Source organism: Gallinula chloropus (genome assembly GCF_964237585.1).
Source record: "Gallinula chloropus genome assembly, chromosome: 4".
Classification (NCBI taxonomy): Eukaryota; Metazoa; Chordata; class Aves; order Gruiformes; family Rallidae; genus Gallinula; species Gallinula chloropus.
This window is the reverse complement of record NC_140088.1, coordinates 45,001,481-45,025,508: the sequence shown is the minus strand read 5'-3', so window position 1 is coordinate 45,025,508 and position 24,028 is coordinate 45,001,481. Positions and strand designations below refer to the sequence as shown.

Here is a 24,028-nt window from a genome sequence, read left to right as displayed (position 1 = left end):
AAAAGCAGGGACATAGCAGCAGCAGCACTTCTGCCCTTCACAGCACTTGCCCACCATGTCGAAGGGTTCAAGCTGACCTGCCTCCCTCCTGTTCATGGAGCACTTATTCTCTAGGCTGCATTTTCTCCCCACCTTCTATGCTGCTCTGGAGAGCATTATTTTTCAGAGAAGAGTGTGTTCATCCCTCTCAGAGACAGAAGATCCATCTGCTTCAGTAACAAACAGCAAGTACCCTTGCCTGACTTGCAGCACACTCTAACAAGCAGAGCCTGTCCTCACCCCAGCCTCGTTTGGTGCTGACTTTTCACTCCCTTAAAGTCAGAGCTCAAGGGAACAGGCAGGAAGCCAACATCAAGCCTTGCCCTCCACCTTTCTGGGCAGCAGAACCAGAACCCCATCCAGGTCCTGTCACTTCTTCCTCATGTTGTCCCCAGCGATGCATTCCCACTGCACAATGCAAGGGAGCACAAGCATCAGCAGGGAGCAGGCACTTACCTCAATGACGAGGGGTTCTGTGGTGGGGCCCCGGGCATGGAGGAGCTCTGGGGCCAGATCACCCTCTAAGCCACGGTCATAGTGCATCACTGTGCTGGCTATGTGCAGCGCCCGGCTGAAGCTGATAGTCCAGTGCCCATTCAGATAGTACTCCCCTCGCACGTTCTTGACAGCTGGACAAACCCACATGCCGGAGAAGAGAAGGCAGTAAGTAACACGCCTACAACTGGACACTTGGCTCCAGATACCAGGAGTCAGGGCCTGCTCTAGATGCTCAGGGTACTGGCAATACACAGAGCTCTTGGCCCTGCTGTTTGAACCCCAGCTCCTTTACATCAGTACGGTAACCCTTTAAGCGTGGTGACAACCTAATATGGCAGCATCTACCAACACAGCAGAAATCCATGCATCAAAAGAGGACCATAAGAACTCAACAAGGATGCTCCTGTTTGCACACAACCCTGCATCAGAGGCAAAAAAAGAAAAGGAAACAAACAAAAAAGACTATTATCCTCCAACAGTACTGTTCCCCCACAATGCTCTTTGGCAAGGAGCTGCTCCATGTTCAGACAGTGATTCTTGCCAGCTTTGCTGCAGACCAGGCACTTTTTTCTGTACAACCAAATGTATCCAGTATGTTCCAGCCCTGACTGTCCCTTCCCCACTGTTAGTCACGGAGGCAAAGCCTATGCCAGGTTATGTCCCTCTTGTGATTAAGGTGTGGGGTTCACACCCCTCTGCACCACAACCCAGTTCATTGAACATTCTACTGAGGAGACAAAGACTTCGGTGCTGCATCCTGTTTCCTACAAAGGAAAACCACCAGACTCACTTGTCCAAAGCATCGTGCAATTGAAGAGGCAGAAAGCAAAAGAGTATTTGCTTTCTCCACTGGGATTTCCTCAGCCCTGCCAACAAAGCAGTGAGGACGTTTCTCCCTCCTTGTTACCCTCTGCAGCAAGTCCAGAGTTTGAGGTTGTGCAGACAAATGCACAAAAGATATCTATGGGGAAGGGAATCCCATCCCAAACACTCAGGTGACAGGAGGAGTTAGGGTGTACATCCACCAAACAAACAGCAGAAGTCATAGCCAAATTTTGCTATATCAACTAGACTACATCTAAATTCCAGGTGGATAGTCTGAACATGGTTCAGGTCTTTTTATTCCCCACCCAACAGCAAGATCTCACTGGAGAGAAAATGAAGTAAACCTGCCAGCCAGAGCTGAGCATCACTAATACTTCTAGGATACTCAGTATTCAGACCATGATTTTCAGAGAGCTTTTCCCTCTGCCCTATCAAGCCCTCGAGGTAAGCATCCCAAAGCCCCATGTACCTGAAAACCAAATGTTAATGCACTGGCTGGAATCCAAATGGACTGAAACACAGGTTCTGACATCAGTCTTACCCAGAAAGTTCCTGCTGGGCTTAACCTCCTTAATTTGGATGCTCGTGGCTCCCACAGGGATGATGAAGATTTGATTGTACCCTGAAAACAAAAACAAAACAAAAGAAGGAAGGGGATCATTTAATATCTATGAATGCCACACAGTCACTCTTCTGTGCCAAAGATGCTCCTGTTGCCTGGACAATTGGATGAGCTCTTTGGCAGTGTCCTGAAGCCTTTCAGCCCTCACTTTACCTGCATTCTGAATAGCTTCACCCAAAAGCATCCACAGTTCAGTTCATGGGTAAAAGGTTCCAACTACACCTCAGAAAAGTAAGCTGGGGGGGGCAGAGAAAGGACCTTTTTTGGGGGTTTTAAATTCTTTTGAATTCCATCAAGTCTTATATTGGAGGCCAACACAGAGAGATTTGATCACAAGTGTAGTAATCTTGAAATTACTCAAAATTGGCCAAGCACAGAAGATGCAGTCCTGTTCCTAGTTTTGCACTAATCCCGGTGGGGCTGTCAAGACACTGGACAGGAGATACAAAACTACATTCACATGTTACATTTACAGCACCTGCTGGAGACCAAGCAAGGAAAGACACCAACTGAGACCAAGGAAGGATTGCCAGGATAAGGCCATTGATACATTTGCTGATGCTAAATCAGCTAAAGAGCCACATGCCATGCAGACATCTCCAGTGAACATCCAAGCCTGCCTAACAACAATCATGTGAGCAGATGTCTCCACCAGACCTTGCAGGAGCCTGAGTATAGGTTTCTTACCTGCCCAAACTACTTAAATACTCTGTACCTTTGGGGAGGCTGGGCACATCAAAAGTGCCCTTCACACCATAGCAGGTGCTGCCATCTCCTCCACACTGCAGACACTTGTCCTCTTCCTTGGAAGATTCCAGCATGTTATCACAGCCCACAGCCTGTCAGAGCACAGGAGCATTGATGTGAATAAATTGTAATGACAAAGGAAAGAAATTAAAAATGGCCAAATGCTGGACTGATCTAGTGAGAAATCATGAATCTAGAGAGTCTGGGAAGTCAGGACACCTTCTATGTCACATTCAGAGACAGATAAATACCGTTCACATGCTGCTCAGAACCTTGGAAAACAAATTATTCTCCTTTTCTGGTGCTATTTTGAATGGCCAAGTAGAACAAGGGGAAGGGGCAGGAAGACTGACAGTCACGATGGTGAATGAAGGCAGCAACAAGATGACCAACCTTACAAGCTCCCTCCACACAGATGTCCCGCTTGCCAGGTTCACAGGTGGTCCCATCTACCACTGCTTCCCTGTGCCTGTAGTAGAAGTTTTCTCCTTTGGGAATACAGTTTAACTCGCACTTATTAGGTGCTGGTAGGAGAGAAAAAACAAATGTTATAGAGTAGCTTGATGATATTCATCAGGCTCCTCTATCAGAAGCATGGTTTTAGATTACAGGACTAGAAAGAGATGAGTGGAATGGTATTAAGTGGCAGATATTGAAGAACTTTCTGGGTCACAAAGTGCTGGGGGCTAGAAAAACACCCTGGTAAAACCTCACTGTATGCAACCATTTCCTCAGGCACCTTGGATGGACAGTGGTGGAGCAGGGCATGTTGGGCCAGCTGGATATTTGGTTATTCTTTAGTATTCCTCCATTGGAGCACAAGGCTTTCTAGGTTGAGAACAAGTGCTGGTACAGAACACAAAGGAGCTGTTATCTTAACAGCCAACCAACAAGACTTTAATCCCTTATAATGTGTTAAACCACTAGGAATAATCACAGACTGGTCTGTGTTGGAAGGGACCCCAAGGATCACACAGTTCCAACCCCCCTGCCACAGGCAGGGACACCAACCTCCAGGCCTGGATCTACACAAGGCTGCCCAGGGCCCCATCCAACCTGGCCTTGAACACCTCTAGGGACGGGGCATCCACCACCTCTCTGGGCAGCCCCTTCCAGCACCTCACCACTCTCTCTGTAAAAAACTTACCCCTAATATCCAATTTAAACCTTCCCTCCTTCAGCTTCAATCCATCCCCCTTTTCCTGCCATTGTCTTCCCTGTTAAAAAGCTGATTTCCCTCCTGTTTCTCTGCTCCCTTCAGGGACAGGAAGGCTGCAGTGAGGTCCCCCTGCAGCCTTCTCTTCTCCAGGCTGAACAAGCCCAGCTCCCCCAGCCTCTCTTCGTAGGGCAGGTGCTCCAGCCCTCTGATCATCTTCGTGGCCTCCTCTGAACCCTCTCCAACAGTCCCACATCTTTCTTGTATTGGAGCCCCAGTTCTGGACACAGGACATCAGCTGGGGCCTCACGAGGGCAGAGTGGAGAGGGACAATCCTGTCCCTGTCCCTGCTGCCACCCGTCTTCTGATGAAGCCCAGGATCCCATTGGCCTTGCGAGCTGAAAGAGCACACGGCCTGCTCATCTTCAGTTTGTCATTCACCATGACACCCAGGCCCTTCTCAGCAGGGCTAGGATAATGATAACATACCAAAGTTCAGAGCAAGGACCTGTGGTTCCTACAGTGCCTTCTGAGCTGGTATCTCAAGAAAGCACAGGCCAATTGAAAGAGATGTCATATTTCCTGAAGCACTCATTAATTATATGTATTTGTTTCTTCTGTGCCCTGCTAATATTCCTTTGCCAATATTGAAAAATACAGCAGAGCTTTGGCACCTCTAGTACTTTAGGACCTAGCTGCAACCAGCTCCAGCTTTCTTGAGCTGGAAAGACTGGCTCTTACAAGAGACAACTATGTGTTACTGCAATGGGAGCTCTCTCTGGGTCCATGCATCCAGAGAGAGCAACGTTTTGCTGCTGGCAAAAAGATTGTTTCCATGCCACCTGCTGCCTCACCACTAAGGAAGTACCTTACAAGGTACAGTCACTTCAAAACGTACTGTTGGTAGTTAGGGATGAAACATAACCCTAATTGTTTATCATTACCTCCATAATACGGAAGCCATTTGTATTTCTTTCCTTGGAATTCAGTCCCATCGAACTCTGCACACTGCTCTGCCCGAAAATCCTGTGAACCTTCTGGGCAGCTCTGTTTAGAGGAGAAAATATTTGTGTTGGGCCATTATAAGAAGGAGGAAAATTAAGTGTACAACAAAAAATATATGGTTTTGATTCATGATTGCTCCCATATAAAACCAGGGGCATATATTGAATATGCTTTTGAAGGGGTGCTGTTAACGAAGAGCATTCAGCGGTGATGTCAGAGAAAGAAAAACGAATCATGACATATTCCTTGTGAAGAAGAATTACGTTTGTCTGGGGAAAAGGAGCAATAGCCAGGCAAAAACAAAGCACAGAGCCCTGTACCTGAATGTTGCATGACTGATAGCTTCGAGTTGGTCCAACACAGCTGGAAGCACCTTCTGTCCTGGAAGACAGAAAACCAACATGAAGCTCTCTGAAGAATACACACACAAAACCCAACTTATGGCAGACTTTACAGATCACCTTCAGATGGAGTTTCTTGAAACTGAAAAATATCTAAAATGCCCTTCTTTTCCACTAAAGCCAGCTGGCACCTTCTAGTGCCATTTTCTACTATGGCTTGTGTTCTGGCATTGCCCTTGTCATTGCCCCTTGTCCTGTCCCCACAGACCACTGAGAAGAGGCTGGCCATTTCCCCCTGTGTCCCACACTTCAGATATTGATAAACCTTGATCCGATCCCTTCTCAGTCTTCTTTTCTCAAGGCTGAACAGCCCCAGCTCACTCAGCCTTTCCTCACAGGGGAGATGCTCCAGACCCTTAATCACCTTCGTAGCCCTTCTCTGGACTCTCTCCAGGAGATCCCTGTCTATTTTATACCAGAAAGCCCAGAGAGTATAACTCTTCAGGGTCATGTTTCCATTAAATAGCAGAAGCAGAGCTTTCAGTACTTTGTCCACCGCTAAACAGTTGAGGCATCCATACCAAACCAGAGCAGCAGGACGGCAGTGGCCAACTCAGAAAAGGTACATGTCATCTATCATGCTGTTTACATGCACGCTAAACCCATTAGCAGGAAGAGCTAAACATGCCAATGGGAAATGTGCAAGACCCTAGTTCCATCAATGACTACAGCTGAGAATTATGGAGAATAACAGTTATGGAGGAATTGATCTGAAAAGCCAACCAATGTCTAGTATCTAAAAAGGAGAGAAAACCTCCCCAGGGATGCTGGCAGGTGTCTACCATCACACACAGCTTTACACCATCACACACACCATCACACACAGCTTTCAGGAAAGACCTTTCTTCACTCTGTCTGGGAAGCACCAATGCTTCATAACTCTGGATCCTTCTACTTAAAAGCCTCTCTCATTTTTCTAAATATAAAGAGGTTTCCCCCCTCCGTGGGATATTACTGAGAGTTTGGCTTCTCCCCCACCCTACCCCCTCTTCGTTTTTATCCACAACACAATCTCTCAGGCCCATCATTCCCAACAGGGGCAGTCCCAATAATCATCCTTACCGCATCTAACCCAGCTGCAAATGAGATGGCACAGCATTACCACTGCTTGAGCCAACTCCACTCTTCCGTTTCTTCTGGGGCAATTTACCTTCCTGGGAAATCATAAACCTGAAAATATCTTGGCACAGCCACCAGCTCTCAGGAGAGAAATCTGCTGCTCTGGGCTGCTCTCTCTCTCCCCCAGGCCTGCTGTGCTAGACCTGACCGAGCTGCCACACCAATCACTCGACTGCACAGCCTCTGATCTCACAGAGAAACCGCTGTGCTCTAGCAAAGGAGCCAAAAGCAAGAGTGTGTGGAAGCGAGTACTATTCAGAACAGCAGTGACCAGACCAGAGGTGAGGATCATCTCAAGGAGACTCGGTCATTTACTTCCCTGGAATCAAACGCTACGCCGTTTCTGTTCTGGGTGCATATTGGAATGTAAGAGCAGGAACTCAGTAACAGAAATAAACAAGCTTAAAGACAGAAAAAGGAGGTTATCTCTTACCTTTGGGAATAGCAGTGTCGTTGCCGAAAGCTGACTCCACCGCCACAGCTCCGACTGCACTTGCCCCATTCACCCCAGCTCCCCCAGACATCAATCTGCCGTTTCCTCTGGTGGCCCTACAAATAAAAAACAACCCCACAGACATATCAGACATGACAAGAAAAAACCCAGTGAAAACAAAGGAGAGCTCCCATATGTTCTCTCAGGAAAGACACTGCCTTGCTGGGCTGTACTCCTAGTAGGAGAAGTGGCAGAGAATAATACACCTCCAGTACAGCTTCCTGAAGCCACACAGCACATCCCACTTTGTAATACCCCCTACACTGTTAATGCACGTCGATTCACAGAACCTCAGCACTTGTGAATAACTATCTGAGAGGGTAACATCTCCAGCAAGGCGACGAAGGCAACCCATTACTTCAGAGACTGTGAGCACCATCACTCCACTCCTGATCAACAGAGCCACTTAATCCCAAATCCTTGGCTCCAAGCCATGTACTTAAGAGGAAACACCAAGGAACCCCCTGGAACAAACTTTACTGGAAAAAAAATCCATCCATGGACTTTTTTTGCCCCTTACTTAAATATAACCAATGATGAGATCTGACTGGGTCTAGGCCATCATTAGCTGCAGCCTTAATTAATTCTGCATTGAGAAAGTCTGAATGGAAACTGACATTAATATAGCAAGAAGTTACAAGTGCAATGGGACCAAGTGAAATACACTGCCTTGGAAGCCCACAAAATAATATATTTTCATGAAAAAAGGTCCTACTGCAGCTGATGGGATGCACATACAGCAGGACATGGGAGGTTAGCAGGATGAACAGCAATATCCCGAGAAAAGAATAATTGCAAGACGCAATGGGTTTAAATCTGCTTGGGAAAAGAAGGTAAAAGCAGGGTTACGCAGGGAGGGATGCTGTGAACACAGTTTATGTATGTGTTACACAACTGAGAAGGTAACACATATCATTTGGGCAGTTAAATATTTATGGTAGTGAGGAGTGGGCACGCAGAGAAATGACAGGTGACAAGTTATTAAGATATAGTCCCATTCCCTTCTTCACACGCAGTATCCTACCAAGTCTACACAACCCCTGGGTCTGGGTCCCAATCTGTCCTCTAGTTTCACACACCTCCTTTTGGCTCGAACACAGTTCCCATCCTCTACATTTCCCTGCTTGTGCTCAGCTTCCATTCCTTCCTCCTCACTTTAAAAGCACAATGTCCACTTCAGTTAACAGGTAGCTGCTTATACATAACCCATCCAGGTGTCCGCTAGAAGTAGGGGGTAGCCGAATAAGCTATCCCAGGAAGCCACCACGGGTAAAATGGCTGCCTCAGTCCTCCCGTCGTTTAAACAGCTTTTGTGAGATTCTACATGAACTCCCTGCCTGACGGGATGTCCCTGAGTCAGTCTTGTTTCTCCCTTTCACCCTCTTCTAAGGACTAATTCCCCGGTCCTGGCAGAGTAACAGTCAGAGATATCAGCTGATCATACTTACGCACTCCCTATCAAATTACCCACAGCTATCTCGCTGCAGGGTCACTCCAGCTTCTTCCTGCCTGTATCACCCTAACGTGAAATACTTTCTCCATGGCCAGTGCTATTTGATTCCCGTCACACAGGTTTTGTGCAATTCTTTCTAATATCTCAGCAAGCAAAATCACATAATCACAGAATGTGTAAGGTTGAAAGGGACCTTTAGGGGTCATCTAGTCCAACCCCCCTTGCAGCGAGCAGGGACATCTTCACTAGATCAGGTCACTCAAAGCCCCATCAAGCCTCACCTTGAATATCTCCAGGGATGGGGCTCCACTACCTCTCTGGGCAACCTGTTCAGGTGATCTACCACCCTCATATTGAAGAATTTTTTCCTAATATCCTACCTAAATTACTTTTTTCTAGTTTAAAACCATTACCACCTTGTCTTACTGCTACATGCCCTCATGAACAGTTAAAAAAAATCCTTCAGGACAAGTTCTGGTTCAGTCTAACTCTGTTTGCTGTCCCTGTGCTCACCCCATGGTACTGCCCAGCTCACAGTCACTTCTACATTCCTTCTCTCTGCCAAGTCAACATCCCCCTGACCCCCTGCCAAACCCTCCTCCCATTCCAGATACTAAGCTCGTCTTCTGCATTCTCATTCGCCTTTGCAGGAGTAATCCCATCAATACAGATACAACTTTCAGCAAAGTATCTTACGTTCCCTAGTTTTTCTTCCAGACACCTAATTCCTCCCCCTGTAATCCTTCCTCCCTTACTCTCAAAGGAATGAAACACTCTACCACTCTGCTTCTCTGCAGCCTCATTCCTCTCTATCAGCTGAGTGATTTAGGAGCAGTATTAGCTCACTCTGGAAACAAGGGACCTTTCAGACAGCATAAGAGAGAAACATGCAGATAAAAATCCAAAGGAAGAGCATTTGAAAGTCAGATTACTGGAAGGCAATTAGGATAGAAAGCCCTTCCCTGACATACACCCTCCAACCCGATAAATATTCCAATATCCCTCCTACAGAAGCAGCATTCTTTATTCCTTCTATAGAGAGCAAAATCTGCAGGGACTCTTTGTTGTAAGGCTTACACATAGGTAGAGCGCAGACACAATCATTTTCTCAGTATCCCTCCATTTATTTATACCCCAAAAGGAGCATTAATCAGCAGCTCCCAAAGCTGTACAGTAGTAGAGGAACATTTTAATAGGGGCCAGGCTCAATATTCAGAAATCTGTGCACAGTCCGCACTACTTCAGCAACCGTGTGCGTGCATTTGCTTCAGCAGGGACAGAGGTCATTTTCTTCCTAGTAAAGAGGATAGTACCATGTTTTGGCTTTAGTGTGAGAACAATGTTGATAACCCACTGGTGGCTTTGAGTTGTTGCAAAGTAGTGCTTAGTATATACTAAGTCAAGGGCTTTTCAGCTTCCCAGGCTGTGCTGGTGAGGAAGTGCCCAAGCAGCTGGGATGGAGTGCAGCCAGGACAGCTGACCCAAACTGGCCAAAGTGATATCCCATACCATCTGACATCACACTCAGTATCTAAATTGGGGGGGGGGGGGGAGGGGGAGTTGGGCATGAGGATGTGCTGGGCATTGGCTGATGAGCCATCATACTGTGCATCAGTCATTTTGTATATTCTATTATTATTATTTTGTCTTTCTTTGCTCTCCTTGTAAACTGTCTTTAATCTCAACCCATGAGTTTTATTGTTGGTTCTCCTCCCCATCCCACACAGGAGGCAGGGAGTGAGAGATTGCATGGTGCTTGGTTGCCAGCTGAGGTTAAACCATGACAATATGCAGGCAAATATAAGGCTGCATATTTATAACAAATAAGAAATCTAGTATTACATAATCTGGTAACAAGATGCTCTCAGCTAGTTTCTGTTCCAAAAGCCTCTTCCTGATTTCTTTAGACCCTGGAATAATTTTATCTGTCGGCAGCCAGGAGGACTAAATCCCAGTTCCTCCTGGAGCCCAGGACTAAAAATCTACCAGCCTCATGGCTGTTGCAAATTCACTCTGCTGTGTTCCCCCATGCTTCAGCAAAGCACACATACAAGAACGCAGTTCCTTTATCTGCAACAGGTATTTCATTTTAATGTTTCAGGAAAAGCCAGAGGAGGCATACAACCATTGAGTTACTTGACTTCTAAAAGCTCCAGAGCAGAAAGTTAATGCCCAACTGCTCTATCTAGTTTTATTGCTGTTGAGACAACAGCAGCTCATGCCCTCTGGGGATACTGATGATGCACGCAACCCTGGTGCCACACGCACTCTGTGCTCAGTGGTAAACAGGCTGCTGTGGTACAGAAGTTTAGAAGGCCAGTAATTTAATGGACTTTTTTTTCTAATGAACACTGTGTTGTTTCCATCAGCTCCTAGACAGATGCATTGCTGATGTACTTGCAGCATCTGCTGTTATCAGGCCAAATGTATGTCATATAACCGGCAAGTAAAAAGTCCTCTGAGTCACTAGAGCTCCAGACTTTAAAGGCAAAGACAATTCCAGTGTGCATCAGGCACACAAAAGAATTATGGAACAGGGCCCTAGATGGCATAATTAAATACCATATAACATTTATTTTTGTATATGAAACATTCACTTGTGGAGGAGTTATCAATGGGACTTGACATAAAAAGACAGAAAACATTGGCAGCATGTAGGAACACTTAAAAAAGACTTCTCAGTCAGTCTGAGGAGATGGCTATGGAACTGTGCATGGGAAGAGGACTGTGCTTCCCAGAGAGAAGTGCTGCAGGCATGCAGTGATCCCTCAAGTTCATATAGCTATATGCAGACTCAAAATTCAGCATGAATAAATTCCTGGTGCTTTTTTGCAAGCTAAATGCGACTGAAATACTAGCAAGCTATCAAAGCAAACATCACTTTGCTAGGCAGTCCGAAGTGAGCAGTGAAGGTCTGCAGTCACGGGTTCAAATAACCCAAATCCCAGCCAAGTTCTTACCCCGGTGTTTCCCATACTCCTTGGGCACCTTTGTGCATCTAGAGATGGTCAACCTGAATCACAGAATCATAGGGGTTGGAAGGGACCTCCAGAGATCATCGGGTCCAACCCCCTGCCAAAGCAGGGTCCCTAGGACTGGTCGCACAGGGAGGGGTCCAGATGGGTCTGGAATCTCTCCAGAGAAGGAGACTCCACACCCCCCTGGGCAGCCTGTCCCAGGGCTCTGTCACCCTCACTGGGAAAAAGTTCTTCCACATGTTCGTGCGGAACTTCGTGTGCTCCAACTTGAGGCCATTGCCCCTTGTCCTGTCCCCACAGACCACTGAGAAGAGGCTGGCCATTTCCCCCTGTGTCCCACACTTCAGATATTGATAAACATTGATCTGATCCCCTCTCAGTCTTCTTTTCTCAAGGCTGAACAGCCCCAGGTCACTCAGCCTTTCCTCACAGGGGAGATGCTCCAGGCCCTTAATCATCTTTGTAGCCCTTCTCTGGACTCTCTCCAGGAGATCCCTGTCTTTTCTATACCAGAACTGGACACAATACTCCAGGTGGGGCCTGACCAGGGCAGAATTATTCTGTGATTCTGAATGCTGCTTTTCCAGTCTGAGAAGCACTAATAAAACATCATGTTACACTCCTCCAATAGTCGCTGCTCAAAGCACATGGTTACCGATACCCCCGCTATGCCTGAGAGTCTTTGAACAATGGTTGTGCTTGCTTTTAGCTGAGCAGGTCACATACCTTTAGCCCACTGAGCTGCAACTGAAGCATGTTTTTGGACACTGAAAAGTTTACTGTGATTCCTTGAGCTGCATCACATAGTTACTAGAGTCCATTCAGACCTGATGCAAATCTCATTGCCAGCACTGATGACATAGTGGGAAATCCTTGACACTGGAAGTTGACTACAAATCCCTGTGTGATTCTTACTCACTGAAAATAGACACTGTTGTCAATGGGTGAGTGACGTGACATTGATTTCCCAGGTGCCACTCACTTTATGCAGTATTTCTGGCGTTTAAAACTGTAGAAGCAATCAGACTATTTCTTTAACTATTCTTACTATTTCTCAAACAACACAAAGTCTTTTTATCTGAAATATATTCTTTCTGGGGTTTACAGTTTCTGATAGAAGGTTAACATTTCTTTTGACACACCCCTGAACTGTAGACCCACTGATGAAGCATGTGTGAAAGAAGGGTGACTTTACTTTTGTTAAGTGTTTGGTTATCACCAGAGTAATTTATTCTGCAATGTTTTCATTGCCAAAGTCTCAGCAAGTAATAAGTCTCGAGTGAAAAATGCTGCTTTGCTAAGTTTGACTTCTAATTGCTTAGAGAAAAGTTAGTAAGGGAAGGGGGAACCCCTCTCCAAAAACAACTGTTACAGTGCCCCAAGGGCTGGCTGCTCCTTGTGGGCTGGGGGCCACCACCACAGTGCTCTCCCAGGGCAGTGGGGCAGGCTGGGGGACAGCCCCAGCCCAGGGGAGTCTGGCCAAAGCCAGACCAGGACATGGGCCGGGCTTGTCAGGGCCCGAGGCCAGGCAGGGCTGTGGGAAGCTGGAGACCATCCCTGCTGCAGCGTCACTGGGGCAGGGGCTGACAGCCCCAGGCAGCTGCAAAGGAACCCTGGGGCTGCAGGCAGACAGGGCCAAGACCAGTCAGGGCCAGTAAAGCCCAGTAGCGCTGTTAGGGCCCTGACAAAAACAACCCACATGAAGTGCCTTTTTAGACCACATACTCTTCAGGACAGGAGCCTTCTCCTTTCCATATCCAGAGGAGTCACACAGTGCTACAGCAATGATGCCTTATAATGTTTCCATATAGCTATGCCCTGCAAGACATGTGACATTCACCACTCAGGCTTGATTGAAAGGCAGCTGAAAAGGTATCTCACACATTTAACCTGCAGACAGATGCTGCTATTCCAATACATGCATTTACCAGATCAATCCACCTGCAACCAGCTATGCTATTAACTGAAAATGCAACAAAAAGATAAGCGAATGAATCAGACACACATCAGCAAAGCATTTTTTTATATGATTCTTTCTTAACCATTGATCTTGGCTCAGGCACAGCAGGCTTGCAAAGAGCTTTGAAGATGAAGAATGCCAAGTACCATTTTTATGAATAATGAATAAGCAACCAAAGAATTGCATTTGAGCAAAAACTAGAAAAACAAGAATGAAAGAGAACAAGATGGTGACAGCGGGAAACGACATGCAAAATGGTACAGGAGAAGAGAGCATCTTATTAAGGCAAACAGCTTCACAATGAGGAGGAAAAAACCCAGGGCTTCATTAGTTTTAATGGTTTGTGGTTTTTAGAGTCACTGTGTATATCTCCTTTCATTCTGCTGTACCACCCCAGCCATGGCTTGTTAGCATATCCTAACAAGTCCACTAAAACCCATCATTTCCCTTACATCTTCAGCTCCCCCAAATACCTCAGGTTCTCCCTATATCACCCACTCCCTCAACTCTCTTCCATCCCACCCCCCCACCATGTTCCACTCACCATGGGAGTCATAGAATCACAGAATGGTCTGGGTTGGAAGGGACCCCAAAGATCACACAGTTCCAACCCCCCTGCCACAGGCAGGGACACCAACCTCCAGGCCTGGATCTACACAAGGTTGCCCAGGGCCCCATCCAACCTGGCCTTGAACACGTCCAGGGATGGGGCATCCACCACCTCTCTGGGCAGCCCCTTCCAGCACCTCACCACTCTCTCTGTAAAGAACTTCCCCCTAATATCTAATTTAGACCTTCCTTCCTTTAGCTTCAATACATCCCCCTTGTGCTGTCATTGTCTGCGCTTTAAAAAGGTTTATTCTCCTCCTGTTTATAAGTTCCCTTCAGGTACTGGAAGGCTGCAGTGCCCTCACTCTTCTACTTTGTTATGGGCTGTACATATACCTGGCTCCTTCCACACCCTCTGTTCTTCTGTTCGCTGTGCAGGATGGGGTCCATGCAGGATTAGGTATATGCTGCCTTGCAGGCAGAGCAGACAAGGAAGTTTTCAGAAAAGTAAGGCCTTCCAGAAACTCTGGGTGGCCTAGAGCTGACTGGTGTGAAAGAGAGCTCTTTGAAGAGATACAGCCATTGCAGAAAAGTCAAATTAATTCTTGGAATCCTCGTGGAAGAAACTGGGGACGTTCAGTAATCTCCACAAAGAAGAGGATTGTGAGAAAACTTTATGACCCCAAGCATATTTGGAGAAGTGCACAAAACGCACAGTGTGAAGTCACCAGAAGTTGTTTATCCAAGGGACCCAACAGGAACTCAAGGTTGAAATGGATAAGCTGTTACATACAACCCTCCCAGCTAAACCACTTTGGCATCCAATAATTGGGAAGTGGAAAATCTGACACCAGTTTAGAAAAGCGTCCCTGGGGACCCCAAGGAACTGGACACCCACACAATGTAAAACTGACATCTACTGATACATTAATAGAAAACATAACAAAGAACAGGCACCTGCATAAATACAGTATATCTGGGGAAAAGTCAACAAAGGCTTTTTTTAAAGGCAAATCTGACTATTGCAGCTCTGAGAGATTCACAAACATGTCATCAAAGGTAACCTGTTGGATATACTCTGATTCCCAAAAAGCTTTCAACTAAATCCTTCACCTTTGAAAGAAGCTGAGCAACCAGAAGAAAAGTCCTCGTATGGATGATGAGCAGGTGGCCTAAAGACAAAACACACAGGTAGGAAATCGCCAGTCACTGCAAGAGCTGGTATCAAGGGCAGAATTCTGTTAGGAACCTGAGCTGCTCAACACATTCCTCAGTTACACCAAAAACACAGGAGCAGCGAAGGCAGCCGATAAGAGTAATAAAGGACAATAAAGAACCAGGAAGAGACTGGAAAAATATTGTAATGCCCTTTCATAGTGAAGTGACTTGTCACTAAATGATAGTTGAGATGTTCCATAGGTAACTTCAGTGCTGTGCAGGAGAAAACACAAATCCTACCCAAACAAATAAAACTATTACATAGGAGCTGACCTTTACTACCAAGGAGCAGCATCTTGCTGTCATGCCAGAAGCCTGCACGGCTTTAAGGAGATGCTGGCCAAATTTAGGGAAGAGAAATAAAAAACAGCTCAAAGGGTTCATAAACTACAAATACTGGGAACACACTGGAAGAAATTGTGCTTAGCTACCAATCTTATAATGTTTTTCCCCTAGACATGTTTGTGACATGGCTGGAGACAGGATATAGGGCAAAATGAACTGGTCTTACCCAGTAGGATTATTCTCATGCACCTTGTTCTACCTTTCACTCACCAGGAACATCAATAAAATCTCTTTCTCCCTCCTCACAGTAATTTTCACTGTTTCTGTATGACCTTGACTTTGAGGTCCTGCACCTTCTGCCTTTCCTGTCAGATCTGGTTAAGGGGGTTAGAAGTTTAGTCAGTAGATTAACAGTGTCAAAACAATAACAACGTTAATTTCTTTAGAAGAAAGTGAAACCAACATTTTGACCTGGAGATATTCAAGTCTCGTCTGGATGCCTATCTGTGTAATATGAGATAGGGAGCCTGCTTTGGCAGGGGGGTTGGACCCGATGATCTCTTGAGGTCCCTTCCAACCCCTAAGATTCTGTGATTCTGTGATTCTGTGACCTAGAAATGCAGGCTCATAGAAAGCAACACTGTCCAGTTGAAGTGTATTTGAATACAGTTTTCAGCCAAGCCTCAGACCAGCCTTCACTTTAAGCACACCTGCAGTACAATCTAGGAGCAAAGATAAGTGTTGGACATGGTCTATCCATCAGCTAACGCCTACAGATTGTACAATATTAAACACTTCCCTTGATGAGCAGCTTTTCCTTGAAATAGTCTCATGGTACAGACAGGTAAGAGGTTTCAAAGCTCAAAAGAAAGAATTCCAGATGCAGTAATTTGCCAACATGAAATCACACTTGTAAAAACAGAAGTGAGATGAATGCCATGTTTACTAAACATAAAACAACCCAAAACATACAACACACAATCATGCCAAGTACATGCACACAGAATAACAGCAGAGTTATTCACAGGGAAAACCTTCAGAATTTATTTTCTCTAAGTCATGAGAAGTACCATTTCATTGGCAGTAGCCCATGGACAGGGCTCAGGTAGTTTTACATCATTTCATCCTTCTCTGAAAACCCAGGAGGAATCATGACACCGACATTTGAACCTGGTGTTTTCCATTATTGCCACCACTAACACCCTTCACAGAGGCAATGGTAGGATGGCCTGAAAACACACTGAACTCCTCTGCCACTGCTCTGTGTTAACAGCTAGGGTATAAGATGGCAAGATGTAAGATGGAGAGACATGTTGGTGTTCTGTTGTACAGCCCCCCAACAGAACTCTTCCCGAGCATCCAGCTGTATTTTCTAGTACTACAGCACAAACAATAAAGGAGCTACAAGTAATGGCTGACCTCCTTTTCCAGATCCATCAAAGCTTGGTGAAAAAAGGGATGGACACAGCAGATGCTGTATGGTAAGACCCCTCCATGTTTTGTCAGGAAAGAAGAATGGCTAGTGCATCCCATCGAGGGTGGAGCACTGGGCACAAAATTCTCACCAGCCAGTGGCTTTGATAAGCAGGGGTCACTCCCTTGCTCCGAAATGCTACCTGCCATGTCTGGCACATAAACCAGCACTGTCAGACTGCAAGCAGAGAGAAGATGCAGGCAATAGCCTCAGCTGCTCTTAAAGTCTTAGCCCTATCAACATTTCTGCCCTTATTCTGCTTGCTGCTTTCCCTAGCCTAAAAATCAATAAAATAAAAACAAGTTCAGATACTCCACTCCAAAAGTAGGCGATGAAAACCAGCAGGCATCAATCTACACCCTTTAATCACAAGCAGACAAGAATCCCTGTAGACCCTTCTCCACCCTCGCATAAGCCCGCAGCTCACACGTTTATAGCTGTACTCCCATTAGCACTATCAGCCTGTGTTTTTGTAAGTTCAGGCTTTCCTGTGCCTGGGGCAAAAGGTGTCCAATCGTGGTTTGCATCAGTAGACAGGATGTATCTGAGAGATAAGCAGTTCATTCTGGAATAAGCCCCACATGTGTTAGTACGTGCCTTTTTTGCTGTTTTTAGTGTTCCCATCACCTTCCTGCGGTGTACGCTGTTCACTGTTTAGCTGGAGGTGACCCACCTTTCTACCCATGTACTGCTGCTAACACTGGCAGCTCATTTGGTACCAAAACAACTGCAAGGCTGCTCTGGATCTAGTATTTAGCACAGTTAAAGTGACAGAGCCTCACTCTTTCAGAGACACTGCTATGCATTAAAAGAAGCAGTTCTCCTGTGTGGTGAAGTGCACCACGCTGCCTGACAATCTCTTCTGCCACAAAAGAACAGCACAGGGAAGGGACCTTTCCAATACGATGGATTAAAGTTAATTCTCAACAAGCCTGTCATCTCAGATGAAGCCCTGGAGGAGCAGGGAATGGTGTAGAACAGCAAGCAGTTCTCAAACTTATTTTCCCACCATGCAGCATTCCCTACCTCAGCTTTCAGACTCACCCACTCCTCCTTTCCCCCCACCACACATGCGTGCTACTTGCATTTATAGCAGCAGATGAACCAGAGGCATGCAGGCACTGCTTTCCCAGAGCTGTCCCACCTGCAGGAGTTCAGGCAACTCCACTACTCTCTTGGGGTATAACCTGATCTACCAGAGACCAGACTCGACTTCTCCAGGGAGGTGGCTGAGTCACCATCCCTGGATGTGTTTAAAAAAAGGATAGATCAGGTACTTCGAGATATGGTTTAGCATAGGATGGGAACGGTTGGACTTGATGATCTTAAAGGTCTTTTTCAACCTTGTGATCTGTGCCATCACTACAACCAATCCTGCCAGCTCCAGCTCTCCCAAGCTGACTATGGTTCAGCCTACTTGCACTAGCATCTGGTAAGAGAGTGCCCCGTATGAAACCAACACTGTTTTTCTTTCCTCCCCTGGGAGAAAAAAACCCAACAAAACAAAACAACAACAATAAAAAAAAGAAACCCAAACCAAAACACCACACACTAAAAAAAAAAAAAGACGAAAAAAAGAAAAGAAAGAAAAATAAAAGAAAGAAGAGAATTACCCCAGCAGAGTCCCTCACTGCTGCTGGATCTTCCTGCTTCCTCACGGCTTAGACAACGTCAGGGAAACTTAAATTAAGCAGTGGCCAAGCAAAACCTTCTCCCTTCAGCATGCCCTCAAGAGTAGCTACTAATTGCATGCAGGGGACAGATTCTAACACGAAAGAAATGTCAGCCTTCACTGTTGCAGGGTGTTGCAGTCATTTCCCTTCCAAAAAAACCCATCACCTGGTTGGAGATAGGCAGGTGAAGAGATAAACCAAATATAGTATCTTCTGTTTCTTGTTCTTTTAACGTACAGTACTATCTTCTATTAGATGTGCAGTACCATGCCCTCATTTAGGCATATTTCCTTCTAAGACAGAAGGTGACTAAAACATTGGCCTCCCATCCCTGATCTTCAAGGGTGGCCTAGAAAGCATTTGCAAATGCTGAACCTGGGAACAGAAATTCACGATCGCACTAGAAGTTAAAAGTTATGGACTCATTAGTTTTAATGGCATATTTATAATTCCTCACTACTTCCACAAGACACTTACTCCAGGTGGTAATTACCTCTTCTTTTTTCACCCCCTCTCTGTTCCTTTACACCTAACAAGCACAGCATGGCTTCCTTTTGCTAATGCTTCCACTCAGCAGGCCACCCTTTACCTCGGATGTCCGACTTATTAACATAATTGAAGTTAAACTCAGAGATACTGTCTTAAGTAAATGCAGCTTCAGAAAATATCCTATTTCTATCTCAGGAAGGAAGAGGAATCCCAGTTCCTAATAGCTGCCTTCTTTTCCTGACAATATTGAATTGGCTGAACAAAGACTACCTCCCCCAGTACAGCTGAACCACGTGGTTTAGACCACTAAAACCAAAGAGAAGAGAAAAAGGGCTAACCAAAGATCTGTTTTTTCTACTTGAAGTGACAAATATCTGTAGCTTTGAAACAGAAGGCAGCAGTCACTGCTTTGCACGTAACACCTCTAGAGCCAGAGGCACTACCACAACATTGTTATTTCATTTCCAAGTTAGACTTTCCATAACGTGTACTGCAATAGGCCTGACAACTGGAACCCATTAGCTCTTTCAGGAATGCTGTCTACAAAATACTTGAGTTACAGATGTCGTCAGTCCTTAACAGAAGTATATCTCCTTACTCCTAACAGTGTTCAGAAGAGCTTTTACTTACTGAAAACGCAGAAGGTGGCACCATGGCTAGCATAAGCAGAAGGAACACGTTCTTCATCTTTGCCTGTGGAAACAGAAATATTTTTGATCAGAATCTCATGCTGCTTTGCCGCTTGTACTGCAGAAAAGCCAAGATACTCTACAGCAAAAATGGAGGTGGAACTAAAAGCAAGGGGGAGAGAAGAAAAACAGTTTTAGCACTACACTCCCAGGATAGACAAAGGCAACTGCAAAGCCTGAAATTACCCTGCACAGAGAGCCAGAATGTAATTACTGAGTACAAATACTTCCCTGAACTTTCCTCTGGTATTGTGAGAACACCATCCCCGGGCACAATGGAAGATGCAAGCTGTTGCATGTCTGCCCTCCCACCCTTTTACATCCACACACGATAAAATTCTCGAAGATTGCAATTACTTCAAGCAACCCAAGGTTAAAAAAAAAAATCCCACATTTCACATTTCTTTACCCTGTATTCATCCTGTGGGGTCTGGTGAAGCTTCATGTCTGTTTTTGTGTGATCTTGCTTGTTTAAAATCCTACAGTTTATCACTGACAAAGCTAGATTCAACCATCAGTAAGCACAGCCCTGCTGCAGAGCTTGGAAGGACATCAGGCCACACAGACTGATGTACCAGCATACAACAGGGTACAAGAGTTCCTAGAAATCAGGGCATTATGCATATTTGCAACCACAATACTTTATTGGTGCATTGCCTGTTGCTACTGTATTCTTCCTCTTCCGAGCTGCAGCAACCAAGCACACACCAATTACCACTCACCAACCTTTATAGCTACAATCACGGACACTGTAGCCAAGGGAGACTGCTTGTTTCTTACAATCATTCTCTCTCATGACCAGTTGATTGAGCCCAGCAAGAAGATATTGGCTGGGTATTCCTAGCAAGCCTTTATCTAGTCTAAGTTTCTAACTTGGGAAAGGAAATGGAAACAGAAAGATTGAGAAATCTGCCTTTCACAGTACATAAAATCATCAAGGATGAAACATTTATCTCATCAGTCATTATAACAGCATCTGTTTTAATATTAAAACATTATATATAGCTCCTTTAGCCTGGACTATATATCCAGATAAAACACAGAATGATGATAATCTTGATAGAAAGTCATTGTTGCATGAGAACGTCAAATCAGAAACAAAGTTTGCCCCAAAATGAAACCTGCTTGATTTGGCATTTTCATATTTTGGGTTACTTTATGATGGGTAACCATTTTTCTCCCAGTGCGAGGCCTTACTGAATCACAGCTTGTTACAACTCTAAGTCCATAAATACCATGGATTTTGACACTCCCACCATTCACTGTGCTGGGGATAAAAATCTTGTTCTTTAAAGTGTTTTTTTTCTCTCAGATGTGAAAATTACTAAAGTGCTGAAAATCTAGTTGCACCAAATTCAGTGTGCAAAAAAGCAATGAACAGGGAAAACAAGCACTGATAAGCTTTTCTTCCCATACACTGAGTGCAAATCATATGACTCGTAAGAAAATGAAGCTGCGGGAGCTTTTTATATGAATAGACTTTCATTAATTTTGAATTAATCCTTCTTAAGAACCTAAGGGAAGTCTATGTACCTCTATCACCCACAATAGGGTACTACTACTCTTGCCATTCAAGTCAAGGAAGAAACAACTTGGAGATGCTCTCCACAAGAAGTCGAGTAGACCCTCTGTGCCCTGGAGTCAAAAAACAGGCTGGATCTGTGTCATAACCCTATCCAACTGCCAAATCCTTTCAGAAGGAAAGGACAGCCAGGGGAGACCTTTTTGCTACAAGTTACATGCACACAAACAGAAAAGCTTTCCTGAAGCAGCTTGCAATGTCCTCACCCCACTAGCAAAGGGCACTTTGAGAACAGCGTCTTCCTTCAACGTTACCTGTGTCAAACAGAGGCAAATTTATGAGGCTGATCAGCTCCTCTTCCTACAGCCCAGCACAAAACTCTCTCCCTTCCACAGCATTCCTCTCTCATCTTCAATTCCAGGCACCTCTCGGATTCACAGAGAAGGCTGTGGAAATTGCATCGCTTGCCCTCTGCTGATGGACTGCCTGCTTAGCTCCTTCTGACATCCAAGCCAAAGAGACAGAGTGGCAGCCGGGTTCAAACCACATGAGGCTTCTGGAGAGGAGGTTAGACAAGCAGCTCATCAGAGCTAGCACTCTCCAAGTGGTATCCTGGAGGCTTTTAGCCAGAGAGGATAAAAAGCTTCTGTGAGGAGATGACTAGAGACAGCAACCAGGGTTTGAGAAAATCCCCTCCATCAAAGCAACAAGAGGTTACAGCTCTGGTGCTTACTTCCGTTCTTTTGCCTTTCCACTTGCATGGGAATTGCTGACACATGTCCCAAACTTAGCTTTAAAAACGTTTAGACTATCCAGGCCTATAAAACTAGTCAACAGATTCCAGGATAGATAGTCAGAAGAATGGGGCCTTCTGTATCCTATTAAAATCTTCAGTGCAAAACAAATCTTGTGTCTGATTCTCTGGGCTTCAACCAACTTGTTATTTTAAAAGCTTCCTCAGGTGTAATACTCAGTGCTGATCCTCTCAACCAGAACCAACACAGATGGGACAGGGGAACCTGTCTGAAACCTTGGAAAAAAGCTCAAGTTCTGTTTCCGGATTTGACTGCTCTTTCGCCCCTCATCTGACCTGAGATACAGCAGCATATGTTTATTCTGATTGCCTGCCATTCTTCCCACTGAAGGCTGGGTGTGCGGGGGAAGGAATGAAAAGGACAGTGTTTTTCAGTGCTTTAACTCATAACAACAGCAGCTGTGGCTCCCTGTGCCCCTCCTGCCCTTCTTCAGTTCTCTTCAACCCTGCCCAGCTCCCTTTTCCCACACCGTGTGCTAGAACAGCATCTCCACCCCCTCCGCCCCAAAACAGCAGCAGGGCCTGAGGGGAAATGGTGACTTTATGCTCAAGATATGGAACAGCTGCTGGAAAGTTCACACAGAGGAATTGCTGTTAAAATATCTGAAGTTATCTCAGCGAGATGGACTGTGAGAATCAGTTCACAGTAAGGAACAACCAGGATCTTCAACCAGTACTAAAACTGTGTCCAGCTGAAACCTCTATTCCATACACCAGAGAAGTTTCAAATTGTCTAGCCAACCACATCTGGCATTAACTGCTCAGGTTTGGGGGATAAGAGGGTTAAAGTCATGACCAGTTCCAGCCATCTGTGAGCTTGGTCAAAGACAGTCAGTCCAGACCTGAACTGTGAAGCTGTTTTCTCTGAAAAACACTGACCCAAAGCTCCTCTGAACACTGAGAGGTTCAAACTTGAATCTGACTTGAGCAGCTCAGGACCTTTACTTCTATTCCAAAACAGTATGGAGCAAGTGATACGCTGTGGAAGCTTAAGGAACTTCTGAAGGGATGTTCTGGTGCCCTTTCTGAATTGCCTCCACAGCACCTACTTCTCCCTGACACTGCGGAGTGGAGGGTCCAAGGGCCACAAAGGAGATGCCTGGAATTTCCTAACTCTATACAGAACACAAGAACTCCAGTACAACAGGAAAAGCAGGATAAGCACCTTTATTTCAGGGCTTAACACCAAACCCACTCATGCCTTAACAAATAGGAGGTCTAGAAGAGAAAAATGGGCAGTTGTGGAGATTTCTCTACAGTTAAGTCAGCGGTCTACTGCTATAAAAACATTTTATTTAGTTACAAACTCTTACTCAGGGTCAGGCAGGATTAGCAAGATCAGTCAAATCTTCCTCCAGACCAGGAGTATGTTCCAGAACCAATGACAGCTTTAACGACTCCTATATTTACTTTGTGCGTGCAAATCCTGCTTTCCACTGTACAAACAAGGCTCAAGATTGCTTACTTAAGCTTGGCCTCTTTTCTAAATAACCTCTCAACTTCCATGTTCCTTGGCAAACGAGTCCTACATTGCCTGTATATTTATCTGTAAAAAACAACTCTGAATCAGCTGGTGAATGTCAGGGTTCCAAAAGCAAGACGTTAAACTTTGGGGTAAAAGACATAGGGCTGAGATCAAGAGATGTACTGGACTTTTAACCCATTTAGACAACAACTTTTTCTTTTCAACAGAAGGGAATCCAAGCTTGAAAGAGATATTAGGAATAACTCAGTCTTACTTAAACAAGGGCTTAAGCTGTTCAGACCCTACAGAATCAGATCATAAAGTCAGAAGAAAACAGGTGTCTTGAGTTCCATTGCTCACAAGTTTATTGTCCTGACTTTTTCTCTGTTCTTTTTGAACATAAAGAGAAGAACCATGTTGCCTGACTGACTAGCACGTAACACAGACCAGTCTTTCTTTTGCCTGGCAATCACATTTCTAAATCATCCTTTGGCCAAAGACATATGCCACACATCTGGGTCCAGGACTGTTCTGGGAGTGGTCAATAGGCAGAA

At 45.3% G+C, this 24,028-nt stretch overlaps 1 protein-coding gene across 1 annotated transcript in view; it reads right to left on the bottom strand.

Moving 5' to 3' along the window:
- The window catches only part of PAPLN (papilin, proteoglycan like sulfated glycoprotein), a gene marked incomplete at both ends in the record, with an annotated part of 39,830 nt that extends 20,159 nt beyond the window's left edge, over positions 1–19,671 (bottom strand). The window contains 8 exons of the mRNA XM_084262936.1: positions 496–668; positions 1,904–1,984; positions 2,700–2,823; positions 3,125–3,255; positions 4,832–4,934; positions 5,213–5,273; positions 6,846–6,961; positions 19,615–19,671. Coding sequence (XP_084119062.1) covers positions 496–668; positions 1,904–1,984; positions 2,700–2,823; positions 3,125–3,255; positions 4,832–4,934; positions 5,213–5,273; positions 6,846–6,961; positions 19,615–19,671 — 846 coding nt within the window. The remainder of the gene's footprint in view (positions 1–495; positions 669–1,903; positions 1,985–2,699; positions 2,824–3,124; positions 3,256–4,831; positions 4,935–5,212; positions 5,274–6,845; positions 6,962–19,614) is intronic.
- Positions 19,672–24,028: the final 4,357 nt, after the last annotated feature.